This window comes from Hipposideros armiger, unplaced genomic scaffold, assembly GCF_001890085.2.
Source record: "Hipposideros armiger isolate ML-2016 unplaced genomic scaffold, ASM189008v1 scaffold_93, whole genome shotgun sequence".
Classification (NCBI taxonomy): Eukaryota; Metazoa; Chordata; class Mammalia; order Chiroptera; family Hipposideridae; genus Hipposideros; species Hipposideros armiger.
In genome coordinates, this window is record NW_017731443.1 from 2441698 (window position 1) to 2458227 (window position 16530).

At 48.3% G+C, this 16530-nt stretch overlaps 1 protein-coding gene across 11 annotated transcripts; it reads left to right on the plus strand.

The window, feature by feature from the left end:
• The first annotated feature begins 660 nt into the window (after positions 1-660).
• On the plus strand, positions 661-12419 carry SF1 (splicing factor 1). 11 transcript variants are annotated; one of them, XM_019645511.1, is made up of 13 exons: positions 661-812; positions 3518-3593; positions 6620-6772; positions 6964-7053; positions 7393-7576; positions 7659-7774; positions 7876-7983; positions 8767-8947; positions 9208-9481; positions 9804-9863; positions 9963-10142; positions 10873-11077; positions 11512-12419. In XM_019645511.1, the coding sequence occupies exons 1-13, from the start codon at positions 731-733 to the stop codon at positions 11639-11641; spliced, it is 1839 nt and encodes a 612-aa protein (XP_019501056.1). In that variant the 5' UTR covers positions 661-730; the 3' UTR covers positions 11642-12419. The 11 variants fall into 11 exon arrangements, with proteins under 11 accessions (XP_019501056.1, XP_019501059.1, XP_019501060.1 ...); XM_019645514.1 differs by having other exon boundaries at positions 9208-9485; positions 11512-11644; XM_019645515.1 differs by lacking the exon at positions 10873-11077 and having other exon boundaries at positions 9208-9485.
• Positions 12420-16530: the final 4111 nt, after the last annotated feature.

The window sequence follows — 16530 nt, forward strand, 5'->3', positions numbered from 1 at the left end:
TGATATACCTCCCCCTCATTGTTGGGGCTTCCCCTTGGGCCTGCACCCCCTGGGAAGTAGAACGACTTTTGTGTACCAAATGTGTAGGGAATTTGTCTTTGTATTGGGGAAGGTTTTGACTATTGTGTAGTTTGTTCTTTGTTGAACTATTGATAATCAGACACTGAGTTTCCAAATGGCCAGGAAAGTTGAATGCTGATCTTGATTAAACTTCTGAAGACAAAAGTAATCTTGTTGAAGAATCCAGCCATAGGTTTAGTTGTGCTAAAGGTGACTGGTGGGGAGGTGGAGGTGGGAGGAGGCAGCATCCTTCAGTACAGCTTTACAAATTTGTTTGATTATTCGGTCTAGTCTTGTCTCCCTTGGGGCTTTTAAAGCATTCATGGATGATATAGTACTGTATATCTTAATGCTTTATTTCCCTATGTGAAGTTTTATGCATTAAGATTTGTTGCCTTGTTTACATACTTCACAGAGTTTTTCTGAAATGTTAACTTTTCGGAACCAGGTCCAGGTTCCCTTGTAGTGGCCATATGTTCCTGATTTTTTTAGGTTTGTCTTTTAAGGTCAAGCTCTGTTTCATAGTCTGCTGAGACTGTAATGTTATAAGTATCCCAAGCTGCCTGTTTGATAGCTCCTTTGCTGGTTTCTATTTGCATCTGACAGACTTTATCTGCCTTTAGACTTCCCAAGTAAGAAGCGGAAGAGGAGCCGGTGGAACCAAGACACAATGGAACAGAAGACCGTGATTCCAGGAATGCCTACAGTTATCCCCCCTGGACTTACTCGGGAACAAGAAAGAGCTTATATAGGTAAATACACGTTCTGTTCCCAAATGCATTTTCAGATCGTTACTTTTTATTCTGAGCAAAATTTTATCTGTTGAAAGTTGGAGGCTTTAAATTTTCTTCTTTGAGATGAGGTATGGTCAGGTGTATTTTCACAATTTTGACATAATTTTTCAGTTTTTGCTCTGTGAGTCCTGCATTTGCAAGCTCCTTATTTTGGTCTATTTATAACAGCAGTGTTCTCCATGAGTTCCAGGAAAGTAGAGGGGCCCACTTACGAGTGAGAATAGTCCCCAGTTCAGCACCCCACCCCACCCTTTTCAGCTGCTATTCATTGCCAGTTGATGAGGTGAGTGTCTCATGCTTCTGAACACGGCCCCATTGGAGAACACTGCAGGTGTTGCATAACCAAGTACCTTCTTCAGAGCGTGGCCTTGCACCATAATTTCATATTCCTCCCTTCCCATAAAACGTGGTCTTTTACTTTTTATAGGTACTTTCTGAAATGAAAAAAAAAGTTTAATCAAAAAGTGGTTCTGAAAGTGTTTGCAGTGCACCCCCCCCCCCTTTTTACCATTTCGTTGAGTTTTAACCTTTCCTTCAGCATCTTTCCTAGTTTGGTCTTTGGAGAGCTGTCTTAAAATGAGGGCTCTTATATTTACTACTAAAGAATCCTGCTGGGAAAGGGATATTGCTTGGATATGGAATGAGTTAGTAGGATTAAAGATCTTAACTGTTGGGAAATTTTAAGAATTAAGAATGACTGTCCACAGTGGAAATGAAATTAACCTTAAAATCACCTTTTTTAAAATACAAGGTTATTAATGCAAGTTTTACCTTTATGTACTTGTGCGGCTGTCTTAAAAAAAGTTCATGTGATATACATTTCCTACTAACCAAATAAATACCCCCTTTGGACTAAATTAGGGCAAAGGTCTCCTAGACCTATGAGTCTGTGGCCTTCACAAAAAGCTTCAAGGCTGGCATGTTATTCTTGAGGATCATAATCTCTTACATTTTTTAGACTGCTGAGAGTTTTGGGATGTTGGAATTGTCTAATATTCACAGTACTAATATTTCTTCCTTCCCCATTGTTCATATCTACTACCACCCACCCCCTTATGTCTTATACTAGACAGGTCTGGGTCTTCACAACCTTGTGAAAATGTCCCTAGTGGAGCGACTTACAAAATGGGAAAACAAACTCAGTCTTTACATCTCCACTTCTCTTCCTGTGGAACGAGTTAATGCCCTGGGCTCTAAGGACTATTTATATCTATAATCAAAGTAGCAAGAATCAAAGCAGAGGCTGGTGTAGATCTCTGCTCTAAGGAAGGTGGCAACCTTTTGATTTAATTTAAATGCCAGTTATTTCCTCAGATCAGACCCCTACAATCCAGTTAAGAGGACTGCCTTCTCATCACGAAGGTGACTTTCACCCTGAGTTATTGAGCTTAGTACTTGACTGCCATGTCAGAACTTCTCTGGCATAAAAGAGCTTAGGGAGCCATGAGTCTTACTCATCTTCTGTCTCTCAAAGTACACACTGCCTTCTACAGAGTGCCCCCAATATCTTCTCTTGATATTGATGTGGATTTTCATTTCTTCAGTTTGAATGGGTGTGTGGTGTAGCCCTGTGGGATATAGTTAAAATTAGAAGGGTATCTTGGGTTAGACATGCGTTAATCCTGTCTTGAACCAGTTCAACTTTAACCCAACCCAGTAAGACTTGCCCTTATTAGAGATGCCTGCTCAGAACTCTCAGGTGCTACAGGTAAGAAACAGGTGGTTATTCAGCACGCTGAAGAAAGTGATCTGGCTCTGCAGGTCCCATTATCATGAGAAATCAGCCGGGTAACATTTCCCTGCATTCACTGAACTTTTGTGAAATTCTCATCTCTTTCATGTGCAGCCTCATTTGTCAAGGTCTGAGGGCCACATACTTTCTCCTTGACCCACACGGTCCATCTTCTACACTCCTACTTTTACTCCCACATAAGGAGCAAATCTAAAAACAGACTTCTTGTATCTTACTGTTAATGGTTTATTAAGGTATATGGATTGTCATCTAAAATTTGAATGAAAGCAGGTCTTGGGAGATCCCTACTAATATGGATCTGGTTGTACAGAAAGAGTATGTACAAGTTTCTATGAGGTATTGAATTGCTTATTAAATGTCTTAACTTGCTTAAGGAATTTTAAGCCTGGTATCAATGAAAATGATCTTTGCTCAACTGGTATTTTTCCTTGTCCCATGTTAATTTGGTTTCATTTTGGGCTATGCTTAATATTTAATGAAGAAAAATTAACTCTCAAGAGTCTTGCCCTCGAGAAAGTAATTATGTGGGAACAGTTTCGGTGATAACATACATGGTTTGGTTCTGGGTGCCAATTATTAATAGCAAGCCTTTGTGGGGAGGGAGAGGTGAAACACCTCCTAATAATTGCTTTGATGTTAGCCTTAGTGAACAGTCTATACTGCTAACCCCTCTTCCAGCAAACTGTTTGCTTCCTTAAGTGATAACCATTTCGAAGTGAAAAATACCTATAGATGTAAATGGACTCCTGCCAATAGGTGGTTGGGAGTTTTGCTTCAGTGTGTTCACTGATCAATCGTCCCTTTCAAAGTCTCCGAGTTCTTCATGCTTGTTGTTGCGATTTGAGATGTTTTTTGGTAACATTGTCTTTTTTCCATCCTTTTTTTTCTTTCCTAACCTGGTTTCTTCCAGTGCAACTGCAGATAGAAGACCTGACTCGTAAACTGCGCACAGGAGACCTGGGCATCCCCCCTAACCCTGAGGACAGGTTGGGAAACAGTTTTAACCAGCTGACAGTAACGCTTTTACCTTTTTCTCAATACATTTTACTGGTGGCAACATATTGTGTCAGTTCAATAAAATCCTAGTAAGACGACTGGTGCTCTGACCATTCTGGGGACTAGGGTTTAATTAGAAATATATATGGTCATGGTCAGTCATCAGTTAGAAAATTGGAATGCAACTTAATTTTTAGCAGAATAAAAAGTTACAGGAAAATGGACAACTGGTTTCCAATTGGTAAGCATGTAGATTGTAACCTGATTTACCCACCTGTAGGGACAGTGAGATGGGCCATTAACCAGCCTTTTCAGTACCTGCTTTGGCTGAAAGCCCGGGGTGTAGAGTTTTTCTCACAGGTACACGATGCAGGGATTAATATTTTTGAGCATCACTGAATTTGATCAGGCCAGAAGCTCTGGTCAGCTCATTGCTACAATCTTCCTGCTCATGGTTTTGAGATGGTTTTAAAATAGATGGGGTTTCTAACCAACTTCCTTCACTGCCAGTTAATTTTCAGCCTTGGCTATTGCCTGGGGGTGTTGGGAGGGGCCAGAATATTCTCACCTGTTTTGGGAAGGCAAGCAACCAACCCTAAATTACCTTTTTTTTTTTTTTTTTTTTTTCCTATTTAAGGGGAGTGTGGTCCTCAAACAGCTGTGGTCATGTCATTTCAGTTTACAATTTCACCTTTGAAAAGAAAAAAGTCTATCTGAAGGAAATGAACTTTTTAAACGGGAATTTTATTGGCTGATTGTGGTCTTTGAACAGCTAGAATCTGGTCCATTTAAGTTGAAGGGCAACGTGCCTCTCAATGAAATTTCTCTTAGTGCATGCTTCATAGTTGAAAACACTCTGCTTTAAAAAGTAGTGTTTTTGGCTTTTGTAACCTAAATAAAAGCTTGTTAAATCAGAAAGATGCTGTGATGGTTTTAGAAGCCACTCTTATGCATCTTTCTGCTGCCCTTTGCCAAGAAATTAATTTATGTCCCCATATTGACTTTATTTTTATTTAATTTGTTATTTGTTCACCTGTAGATTTTGGTTGGAGGGTTGTGTTGTGTTTTACATTTCTTGACCTCTTTTCCCCCACCCCCAAAGATTTGCATTGTAGGTTGTAGACCACAACTGTTTAGTGCCTTTTTGGCCTTTTCCCTTTAATAATATGTCTACAGGTTACCAGGCAATTCCTCAAAAGGTTGAATTTTTAACAAACCTTTGCTTCCTAGAGAAGTGGGATTAGAATTTAGTTGATCTATACGATGCCTACTCGAAGTGAAGAAGTTGGGCCATTCTGACCTTAGGATATCTATCAGCTTTTGCCTTTCACATTCACAATTTGGGAAGAAGTTAAAACTGTTGTGAGGCCTTTAAATGACCAATTTATTTGGTACTGGTAAAACTTGTTTTGGTGATTAGCCAGAAATGCTTAATTCTAGATAGCTATGGGGTGGGAATTAGAAATGTCAAGCATGTGAGAAATAAAACCAGAGCAGAGTTTTTCTCCTTTGGATTCAGTTGAGTCCCTAATGCCTGATTGGTTTTGCTTTTGAGCCCAGGTTGGAGGGAAATGCATGAGTTTCTTACCTTAATAAGATTATTTCTTAAGGTGTATTTTCAATATTAAGCCACTTTATGCCATTTTGATGTTGCTTAAGTTGCACAGTTAAAAATGTTTTAAAAGCGTTTGTAGACTTAAATGTATAAGATGATAGTCAAATAAGCTGGGGTATGTTTGCTTTTGTTCACTATTACTGGATTGTGTTAACAGTTTATACAAATGCTAGAAACGGAGGTGTCATTTAGCCGTCATTAGCCATAAACAAACCTGACCTTTTATTCCATCGTGTGTGTAACGTGGTATGACATGGTTCCCTTTAGGCTGAAGACAGTGGGAGCAGCCGAGTTCAGTCCTTGCTCTCCAACTAGGCAAGGTTCTCTCAAGTAAACCAAGGGTGTAGGAGTCTTGACTACTTTCAGGATGTTTTTTTAATAACCTGATCCACATGGTCTCTTCCCTTCTTGCAGCTGCTACTAAATTTTCATTCAGAATATCAAGCTATGGTCCTTTTTGTAATCTTAACTCAGAATTCTAGGAGTGTAACTTCTCTTTTTTTATTACCGCAAAATCCAGCTGTGGTAAACTGACCATTTTATCATTACTATTTTTTTTACTTGTAGCAACAGCATTTTACTCCTTAAAAGAGAGAGAGAGAGAGAAAATCTGCTTTCTGGACTTGTAAACTGTGGTGGAGAATCATAGGTTTTCCCCTTGCTGTTTGCAGGTTCAGACCCTAGACAAGTACTGACCAAATCTGCATTTGCAGCCTCTCTCAGAAGCTGCTTTAGCATTTAACGTTTTTCTCTACCCAGACTCCCCAACCTCGAACAGCCAGAAAACAGGTTGACTCCTGGGCCTTGGACACAGCCAGCCAGGCCATTGAAGGAAAAGCAGAGACGAAGCCTTGAACCATCTCTCTCCATTGTGGGGGCCAAGTAGCTACAGTGGCCTCAAGTCCTAGTTGCATTGGGTTAAAGAGCTCATACTTACTATGTGGTAGGGGTACACTCTTCCTGATAGGGCATGAGCTCTGCAAGAGTTAACATTTGACCTAAACTTGGGGTTTCCGTGGTTCATGAAGTTGTAATATTGTAAAGTTTTTTGCAAATCATAGAAAAATCCATGTTTAGCAAGAAGACTCCAAAGGACACTGTCCTTGCCATTTGCAGTCCAACGATTTTCCCCCAGAAGGACAGATTTTTTTTCCTCTCATCACTTTTAGAAGCCAAACCACCTTTTTCCTTTCTCACACACACCCCAGTCCCCCTAATGCTAAGCCAGCTTCCAGTTCCCCATCCCACACAACCTTGAATAGCACACGTTATGGTCGGTTCCTCCGAAGAGTGTTGTATTAGGGTCTGAGAGGCAGAGGGGCTGGGGAAGACTTATTATAGCCCGTGTGGGAATGAGAGAAAAGTGAAGGCAGAGCAGTAATGGTGGTCTGTTTCCCACAGGTCCCCTTCCCCTGAGCCCATCTACAATAGTGAGGGGAAGCGGCTTAATACCCGTGAGTTCCGCACCCGCAAAAAACTCGAAGAGGAGCGGCATAACCTCATCACGGAAATGGTTGCCCTCAACCCTGATTTCAAGCCACCTGCAGATTACAAGTAAGAGGGGCTAGGTCATCTGGGACAAGGACACATGCAAGTTATGTGTGATGTGGTAGAATAATTTTGGTACTACTCACTTTTACCCCAAATCACCTGTAATTAACACCAAGGGTTCTGCAATAAAAGAGCTATTGATTATCTGTCCAACCTCTGAGAAATGTGCAGTCAATGAGTCTTTTCTTCCTTAGACCACCAGCAACACGTGTGAGTGATAAAGTAATGATTCCACAAGATGAATATCCAGAGATCAACTTTGTGGGGCTGCTCATTGGGCCCAGGTGAGTAACTTCTAGCCTATGGGATGAATTCCTAAGAACTTGTGAGATGTGTCTACGTTGTGCCTAATTGGGTGCCACTCGTGGCTTACCTTCCTGTTTTGGGTAGGACCTTCACTTTGGATGAGTTCATGCCTTTCCCGTTTTACTACAGAGGAGTCAAATTTTGAGGATTGCCGTGGCTGGCCTTAACTTAGAGATCACGGAGCTTGTGGTTGGAAAATCCAATTCTCTGCACTCACCGGTTTCCTGCCAGTGCCTGATTATCCTGTCTTCTTGCCCCTTTGGCGTGTGAATTTGCATGTCATGTATGTAACAACTTGTTCCTTCCTCCTGTAATAGAGGCAACACGTTGAAGAACATAGAGAAGGAGTGTAACGCGAAGATTATGATCCGGGGGAAAGGGTCTGTGAAAGAAGGGAAAGTTGGGCGCAAAGACGGCCAGATGTTGCCAGGAGAAGATGAGCCACTTCATGCCCTGGTTACCGCCAATACCATGGAGAATGTGAAGAAAGCAGTAGAACAGGTGAGGAAGCCAGAAAGGAAGTCTCTTGCCAGACAGGTGGTAGTCTCAGCGCTTACATAACTGCCCACTGTGTCTCTGTTAGATAAGAAACATCCTGAAGCAAGGTATTGAGACCCCTGAGGACCAGAATGATCTACGGAAGATGCAGCTTCGGGAGTTGGCTCGCTTGAATGGGACCCTTCGGGAAGATGATAACAGGTATGTGATCAGTTTAGAGGGGAGTGCACAGAGACCTAAAGAGCCTGTGGAAGTAAGGGGAGATTGGCCATAGCCCTTGAGTTGACTTTTTTCCTCAACAGGATCTTGAGGCCCTGGCAGAGCTCAGAGACCCGCAGCATTACCAATACCACAGTGTGTACCAAGTGTGGAGGGGCTGGCCACATTGCTTCTGATTGCAAATTCCAACGGTGAGGGGCTGCATTCATGGTGTCCGGGTATCCTGTGGTGTACAGGACAGCTCTTTAGCACATTGGTTGGTTGGTTGGTTGGTTGGTTGGTTGGTTGGTTGGTTGCAGTTAATCTGTGGACCCAAGAGAAGCTTCCTTTCTGTGAATGTGATCTGTAATGGTGTGGTTTAAAGCCCAGGGTGATTAGAAACAGTCTGTACAGAACACCCCTACTTTACTGCTCATCTTGAGCCCAGGAAAACTGGAAACTTCCCATTCTGGGTGTAAGTGTTTTCCCATATTAATATGGCTCAATATTAAAGGAATGTATTTGCTGCTTAAGATTGGTATGAGAAAACAAAGCAATATATGGATTTTGAGCAGTTGCAAACCAGCACTTGAGAGCAACATTTTTCTACTTTGAGTGACTTTGTTAAGGGAGTTATGGCAGTTGTGTTCCCATCTTGCGTAGTTTCTCCTTCCCTGAAACTGGAAGTGCAGCATTTGATAAAACTTACCCTTTGGGAGAGCCTGCGCTTTCCTGGCTGGCACGGCTGGTTGTGGTCTAGTGCTCACTGTCTCTGGGTTTGCCCCCAGGGTCGCTGCTGTGGCAGAGGTACATGTAGCAATCCCAGGTGCAGAGCTGGGCACAGAACTGGAAAGCCGATGAGACTTTTGAGGAAGGTTTTAGAAAAGATGACCCAGTTCCTCAAAACATTCTCTTTGTCGATTCCTCAAGGTAAAAGTTTCCATCCTGCTGATTTTCTTTTCCTTCTCTCTTTGTGCCCCCCATCCCACCTTCAGGCCTGGTGACCCCCAGTCAGCTCAGGATAAAGCACGTATGGATAAAGAATATTTGTCCCTCATGGCTGAACTGGGTGAAGCGCCCGTGCCAGCATCGGTGGGCTCCACCTCTGGGCCTGCCAGCACCCCTCTGGCCAGTGCACCGCGGCCTGCTGCTCCCGCCAACAACCCACCTCCACCGGTGAGCTTCAGGAGCTGGTTCTTGCAGTCTGGCCCCCCATTCTCTTCCTTAGAGACTAGGGGTGTGGCCAGATGCTTTGGTCAGAGCAGGTTAACAGACATGGCTGGCAACATTGTTCTTCCGGGATATCAGGATGTTTGGGGACCTCTCACTTTGGGAAGATTCTGCCCTTGTGTTCTGGTCCTCTGATATAACCGAAAGAACAGTGTTGCCACCAGGGGGAGCAGGCAGGGACGTTGGCGGGAAATGCTCTCACATAGTCTCTTATGTCCACCACTCAGAGCCGCCCACCCTGGATGAATTCTGGCCCTTCAGAGAGTCGGCCCTATCACGGCATGCACGGAGGCGGTCCTGGCGGGCCTGGAGGTGGCCCCCACAGCTTTCCACACCCATTACCCAGCCTGACAGGTGGGCATGGTGGACATCCCATGCAGCACAACCCTAATGGACCCCCACCCCCTTGGATGCAGCCGCCACCACCACCGATGAACCAGGGCCCCCACCCACCTGGGCACCATGGCCCTCCTCCAATGGGTAAGTAAGTGTCAGACCAGAAACCTTGGGGCTTTGGGATAAGCAAGGGTTACATCAGGTCACTGTGAACAGAAGCAGCTCTCAAAGCGGCCAAGTATTGCAATGGCTGTCTTGTCAGGGCTTGGGCTCCAGAAGGAGCAGGACTCCTTCAGGAAGGGATTTCTGTGTGGGGTAGGTGAAGGCCTGTGTCTCACAGGCAGGGGTCCAGAACTGCTCTCGTGAGAGTAGTGACTGACTGTGAGCCCTGCTACTGAATGGTGGGGGCGTCCTTTCGGGCCAGTTCCAATGTCCTGCTAAGTCCCTGCTCTTTCCTTCCATCAAGATCAGTACCTGGGAAGTACGCCTGTGGGCTCTGGGGTCTATCGCCTGCATCAAGGAAAAGGTAATGGAATCTGATGTCTGCTCACTTGGGGGTCGCCTGGGCATGAATGGGGGTCTGTCCCAAATCAGTCACCTCACCCTTGGCTCTGCCTACCTGCAGGTATGATGCCGCCGCCGCCTATGGGCATGATGCCGCCACCGCCGCCGCCGCCCAGTGGGCAGCCCCCGCCCCCGCCCTCTGGTCCTCTTCCTCCATGGCAGCAGCAGCAGCAGCAGCCTCCGCCACCCCCTCCGCCCAGCAGCAGTATGGCTTCCAGTACCCCCTTGCCATGGCAGCAAAGTGAGTGGCATATTTTGGGCTCGTGGGGGTGGGTGGGAATGGGGGTGGGGCTGAGAGGAATTAGAACCTCACAGCTCACAAAGGCAGGTGCACCTTGGGATGAGACTCTGGTCTCTGCTGGGGGTGTAAACAGAAAGGGCCTTATGGCCCCTGGGAGTCTGGAGGAGGAAAGCTGATGTTTGGTGTGGTTGTGTCTGGGGGGGCCATCAGAGGGGCCTGCGTTGTAGGTAGGGTGCCGGAAGTCCAGGCCCTCAGGCTGAAAGAGCTGCTGGCTAGCACCAACCGGTGCATATGGCCAGGGGTGGGTGGTGCATGCATGCTCTGGAGTGGGATGTGACTGGGGCCTGAGAGACTGCAGGGATGGGACCTGGCAGTGGGGAGAGTAGCTGTGGCCTTGAGGTTGAATGTGCCGTTCGGTGGTGGCGGCGGATGGGCGGAGGGATGTCAGAGCCGGTTCTTGTGTCTGGTACCTTCCCCTCAGCCCTTCCAGAGGGCATTGGTGACAAAGGGCTTACTCTGTTAAGCCCAGAGACCTCGAGGCTGACCCCAGGGTAGTCCTGCCCACCCCTCCAGTCCCCATCACCAGGACAGCCCTGCCCTCCCGCCCCCCACCACCGTACCGCATGCCAAGCAAGGAGCAGGCGCCCCTCGCCCCCATCCCAAGGCAGCAGCCGCAGAGAGCCGCGGTGTGCCCCCGCGCGTGTGACCTTGGGCTTCTTTACCACCCCAGATACGACGACTACCACCACGAGCGCTGGCACAGGGTCCATCCCGCCATGGCAACAGCAGCAGGCGGCTGCCGCAGCTTCTCCAGGAGCCCCTCAGATGCAAGGCAACCCCACTATGGTGCCCCTGCCCCCCGGGGTCCAGCCGCCTCTGCCGCCCGGGGCCCCTCCCCCTCCGCCGCCTCCGCCTCCTGGTTCCGCCGGCATGATGTATGCCCCGCCCCCTCCTCCTCCGCCTCCCATGGACCCTTCTAACTTTGTCACCATGATGGGCATGGGGGTGGCGGGCATGCCGCCCTTCGGGATGCCTCCAGCTCCCCCACCGCCTCCACCACAGAACTAGACTCGGTTTTTTTAAGAAAATATATATTATATATAGAGAGAATTGGTCTCGTTTAAACACACGCCGAACCTCACCATATGGAGCCAGACATTGGGACGCACGCATGTGATTGTGTGCACGCATGTGTGTGTGTGCACGCACCGGGCTGGGCCAAGCGACCGCGGACTCGCTTGGGTACGGGCAGGTGGTAGTAGGGGTGCCAGCTTGGGCTCTCCTGGCGCCCCGTAGCATCGAGTGTCTTCTTTGTCTTCTTTCTCTCCTCACCCAACTCCCTTTGCCTCTCCCCAAACCGGGCCGCCAGGATCCCTTCCCGCGGCGGCGATGGCCCGAGCCATGAGAGTGAGGACTTTCCGCGCCCATTGGTGACCCTTCCAGGCAGACAGCCTCAGCAGCGCCCCTGGTGGACAGGATGGTTCGGCAAAGCAGCCTGAGTTATTTTTGTGGATGGAAGCGGAACACGCTGGCTCCATATTGTGAAATTTTTATTAATTTTTTTCTTTTTCTTTGTTATTTCCTTATCTTTCTTCAGACTCCGTCCAAGGAGACGCTCTCCCCGGTCTTCTGCTGCAATCAGATTCCTTTCCCTTTTCTCCATTCCTCACTCTTCTCTTTCCAAGGAGAGGAGCAAATGAAATGGTTTTAGGCAAAAACCTTGGCCACTAATGTCAGGCTAGTTGAGAGGGGTGTTCCTTTGGTTCTAAGATTTCCAAGGTGCCATAGTCACCCCCAGATATTTTTTTTTTTAAGTGTGGGGTTTTGTCTGTCGCCCTCATAGAGTAGTGGTGTAACCTCCAGGTCCAGGGTCCACATCCACCCTGCCACCCCTGCCAGCAGTAGAAATGGCCGCCCAAGCCACCTTGGGCTCGTCTGCCAGCCCAGAGAGTTTCCACGCTCCTGAGCACCTAAGCTGCCTCAGATTCCATTTGTTCCTCTCCTTCCTGGAAGGCTTCCTTTTAAATTTTCTTTTAATCCCAAATGTCTGTTTTGCAGTGCCTAGGGGTTTGAGCCCCCTGTTTTTTGTTCTGCTTCCTTTTTTCCCCTGCTTCCCTCTTCATGGAGTGATTATGTTGACAATAATGTATAATGCGCGTTCTCTTCACTGGTTTAACTGCAGAAATTTCTCTGGGCTTTTTTTTTTTTTTGGTGTATGATTCAACACTGCGTTAAAGGGGGATGTTCCATTGAATAAAAGAGCAGTGTGGTTTTCTGCGTCTGTTTCTTTTTTCTCTTAGTTCCCTCAGCCTCCACCAGCAGCAGCACCAGAGTTCCCGTACCCACTGCAGCACCTGGCCCCAGTTGTCCCATCTCCCTGGGGAACCTGTGGAACATTTGCTAAGGAAACTCCTTGCCTGCCTCCCTGTGTAGTTTTGCCGGTGGAAATGGAGTGTGTGGGTGGCCCCACCACCTCCCCCTTGTTTACTAGTTAATAGCTGAGAACCAGGTTGCTCCCTCCATGGTCACCCCTCAACCCCCTGGTTCCTGTCCTTTTGAAGGCCTTTCCCTGGGGCTCGGATCCCCCACATTTGATGAGCTCCAGTTGTGATGTGTGCCTGGAAGCTGCCACCTGACTAAGGCCCTGGGCTTAGGGAGGCATCAGCACTAAAGGTCAAGCCAACTAATCCTGCCTGTCAGGGCTCAGAGCAGCTAAAATTAAAACCGCCAAGTGGCTTTTCTTTCTCTGCTGGTGACTTGCAGCCTGTCAGCTTTGCAGGCTTTGGGGAGCAGTAGGGGTGAGAGAGAGTGCCCCACCTTGTGCTTTGTAAGCACATTGCAAGAGTCTTAGGCTGTTTGGTTCTTTTGTGTCTGGGGTAGTGGACAGTGCCCATTGTGGCACCAGAAAAATGTCCCTTTTCATGAGATAGTGAGGTCTTCACCTTGCTGCTGCTCTGCCCTTGGGGAGAGCTTTGTTACAGCCAGCCCTTCCTTCAGCAGCCTCCTCTTCAGGGAGGCGAAGGGAAAGCAAGCTCCTGCTTCCCCCCACCCCGCCGCACCTAGCCAGTAGGCATAACTCTGGCCTAGGCTGCTTTCCAGCTTTGACATGAAGCTAGCCTCTTCTGCAGAGCCCAGATGACTGGGCTCCATCCGGGGTGCCTGTTTTTTGATGTAGGCCTGCAGGGGTTAAGGAAGCCTCAGAAAGTTCGGTGGGTTCCCTAACTCAGCCCCAAATCTCCGTTGACTAAAAGGAGAGGGGAAAGGTCTTTGTCTTTTGTCCTTAATGGAATAGAGGCAGGGCCCAGGCCTGGCTACCCTCTTTGACCTTGGCTTCACCCCACAAGCTCCGTTTCCCTGGTGGGCTCGTTGGGCGGTTAATTAGCTCTTTGAAGCTCTGGAAGAGGCAAAGTGGTGCTATGTGGGTTTTAGAAATAAAATCAATAAATGACTTAACCACAGCCCTGCTATCTCCTCCGTCTCTCCCCTGGGGCCAGCTCCATTCCTGTGCTCACTCCCTTTCTGCTCCCTGCTGTCAGCTTTTGTTAAGGTTTTGGAGAGTAACAAAGTGGCTGACTAAAGGCATCAGTCTCCGGCCTTTCTCCAAGCATCTCAAGGCCCTGAAATGGAGGGGAGAGAGCAGGCAGGCTTGGCCCTCAGAAGGGCAGCAAGCGCCAGCTTTTGTGGCAGAATGGGGAGACGAACGCTTCCCCACTGCATTGGAGGAAAGGGCCTCTGCATGACCCCGTCATGGAGGACCATGCATGTGCGCCTTGTTCCTGTCTGCTGCTGCTGCAATAAGTGTCCCCACCCCTGCAAAGCTTGGTGAAAGGAACACCAGTGGGAAAGGTCAGTTTTAGGGCTCTGTTACAGAGACCCAGCCAAATTATCTGGAGAAACCCAAGATTGGTCCAGGGAGGGAGGCAGGATTTCTGGTGAGAAACCAAGTCAGACAATCTTGCATTAGTTCAGGTTGGAAACGGATGTTTTCAGGGTTCTCTAAAGGTACATGCAACACGTGGTGAAGGAGCCCAGAGGGCATGGGGAAACTGAGAAGTAGAGCCGTTTGAGCCTTCCAGGGTTCAGCCTGTCAGGCTGGGGCATACTAAATACAAAAGCCTGGAAACTGAGCTGGGGAACACCGATACAACAAAAGCAGTTAAACACGTTCAAAGTACATCTGTTTCCCAGTAGAAACAGGACATGTCCCAGTTCAGTTCAGCAAGTGCCATAAATGTAGAAGGGTGAGCACTGAATTGATAGGAAGAGGGCCCTTGGGGCCAACTGCTGCAAAAGGATTAATGGGGGACAGGATAAAAAGATAGGAATGGTGTTGGGAGCAGGTCCTTAGTGGCAGGGAAAGAGTCTTACAGGCACTTAGGAGTCAGTGCAAAGAAGGTTTAGCTAAAGTGTGCTGCCACAATTGGGGTTTGAGGTGACAATGTTCCTAAATGGTGAACCTTGTCAAGGGATGACTGCAAAGGAGCCTCCTGAGCTGTGCTCTGAGCAGCCCTCCACGGAAAATCCAGGCCAGGCAGCCAGGTCCAGGGGCACGGTGGTGTGTGGGGCGAAGCTGTGCAGAGGCACAGCTCAGGGCGGGCTGAAGATAGAAGCTGTGAAAACACCAGAGTGCCGCCAAACATTGTTTTTGGAAATCTATAAGAGACTGGGCTGGGGGAACTGTGTGTTTTTCCAGGACCCATCAGCTCCAAGTAAAGTATTTCAATCTAGTTGTGGAGGGTGCAGCTCAATGGCCCATGTGGGGATCAAACCTGCAACATTGGTGTTAAAATGAGCACAGCACTCGAACCAACTGAGCTAATTAATGAGCCGCTCCTATAAGAGACTTTGAAAAGAGAAATTGGAAATAGAGAAAAATTGAAGAAAGGTCTTCCATACTCCCACCACACCTGTAGGCGCATTTTGGTCTTTTCTTCCTGTCCTTTGCCTCCACTTTGAAGCATGGGAAGACCTGCATGGCAATGCTGTCTGGGATGGGCAGAGCAGGGCCTGGGAATCTCTAGGCCTGGGTAGCTCTTGCAGTTTGGCCCCCACACTGAGCTGTAATTCCCAGGCTGGGTCTGAGTGGCTTGGAAAGTCCTCGGCAGCAGCTTGGCCTTCCCCGAACCAGGCTCTCAATAGTTGTTCAGGTCTCTGGCTTCCTTGGCCCTCAGACCAGTACAGCCAGTTCTTCTCCACTGTCGGCCCAGTGCCCTGGGGAGGCCCAGGCAGCCTTTGAAATAACAAGGCCCTGGGCTCCTTTTGCTCAAAGAAGAAAACGGGGGTGGCCTCCACAAGATGAGGAGGCAGAAGCTGGAGGAGACAGGGATTTATATTATTGTTTGAGAGGATAAATTTGATGGGAGTCCAAGGTTCAGAAAAGTAAAGCAACCAGCCTAAGAAAAGTAAAGCAACCAGCAAATCGGCGCTGGGGCCAGTCGATGAGCAGTGAGCTGGGGGCAACCAAAGCCTCCAAAGGAAGGGCCTGAAGCTGCCAGGCCATAAAGGTGAACAGTGTCAAGTTCCTGGGGTGCAGAGGCTCCCATTTTACAGGTGATGTCATAGTTGTGAACCCTGACCTGCTAAGTCCCTGTCCAGTGGGTGGCCCCAGGTGGAGGAGTGGGAGAAGGCCTCAAATCACCTGGCAGCTGCATCACAGGAAGACCTAATATCATTGGCCAGTATTATGGGGGGGATGCTTCAGTTTCTCCTGCCCCTGTGGACCCATAGGACTACAGTTCCCAGGGGCCCCAGCTCCAGGCCGTGGGCCCCTAGCCAAAGTTGGCCTGTAATCTGACCATCCCTCTCGAAAGGTCACTTCAGAGCTCCTTGAGGGACAGCAACAGGGGGAGCTCAGAGCAGGTCTGCTTTGGTAGGGGGTGGGGTGGGGGTACTGGCCCTGCCTCAGGTGACATCCCCCATACCATCCCCTGGAACTCAGGGTCCTGGTCCCCCTTTTTCAGACTCCCAGTGTCCCCTGCTAGCTGCACCTCTTCTGTTTGGGGTACACTGACCCTCAACTCCTGGTCCTTCAGCCTATGGGAAGGGGGGGTGTCCTGTCCCCTCTTGCCACAACATGTGGCCTCCCCACCAGAGCGCAGCTAATGACAGCCCCCCAGTGTAGGGCCACTATGGAAGCTTGACCAGAGGTCACCCATCTTGTGGTTTGCCGTCTCTGGGCAAATGTCTAAAGCAACCAAGCTGCTCTGATGAAGGCTGGGCCTCCTGATATCTGCCCGCTTTACACGCCCTCAGCCTCTCCTGATTAAGAGCCCACAATCCAACCTCACCCTTTACCTAGAACCCAGGAAAAGGGCCAGATCAGGGCAACCTCTTAAGCCAAAGTCACAGCTCATCGGCTCCAGTCAAGCCTCGGGCCTGTCAAGCCAAC

What these genes read in the sequence shown, in the direction of transcription:
- SF1 (XM_019645510.1), top strand. Translation starts at nt 731, where the DNA reads ATGGAACAGAAGACCGTGATTCCAGGAATGCCTACAGTTATCCCCCCT. An exon ending in CCCCCTAACCCTGAGGACAG is followed by an intron (nt 3,594 to 6,619) that starts GTTGGGAAACAG and finishes TGTTTCCCACAG; the next exon opens with GTCCCCTTCCCCTGAGCCCA. An exon ending in TCGCCTGCATCAAGGAAAAG is followed by an intron (nt 9,864 to 9,962) that starts GTAATGGAATCT and finishes GCCTACCTGCAG; the next exon opens with GTATGATGCCGCCGCCGCCT.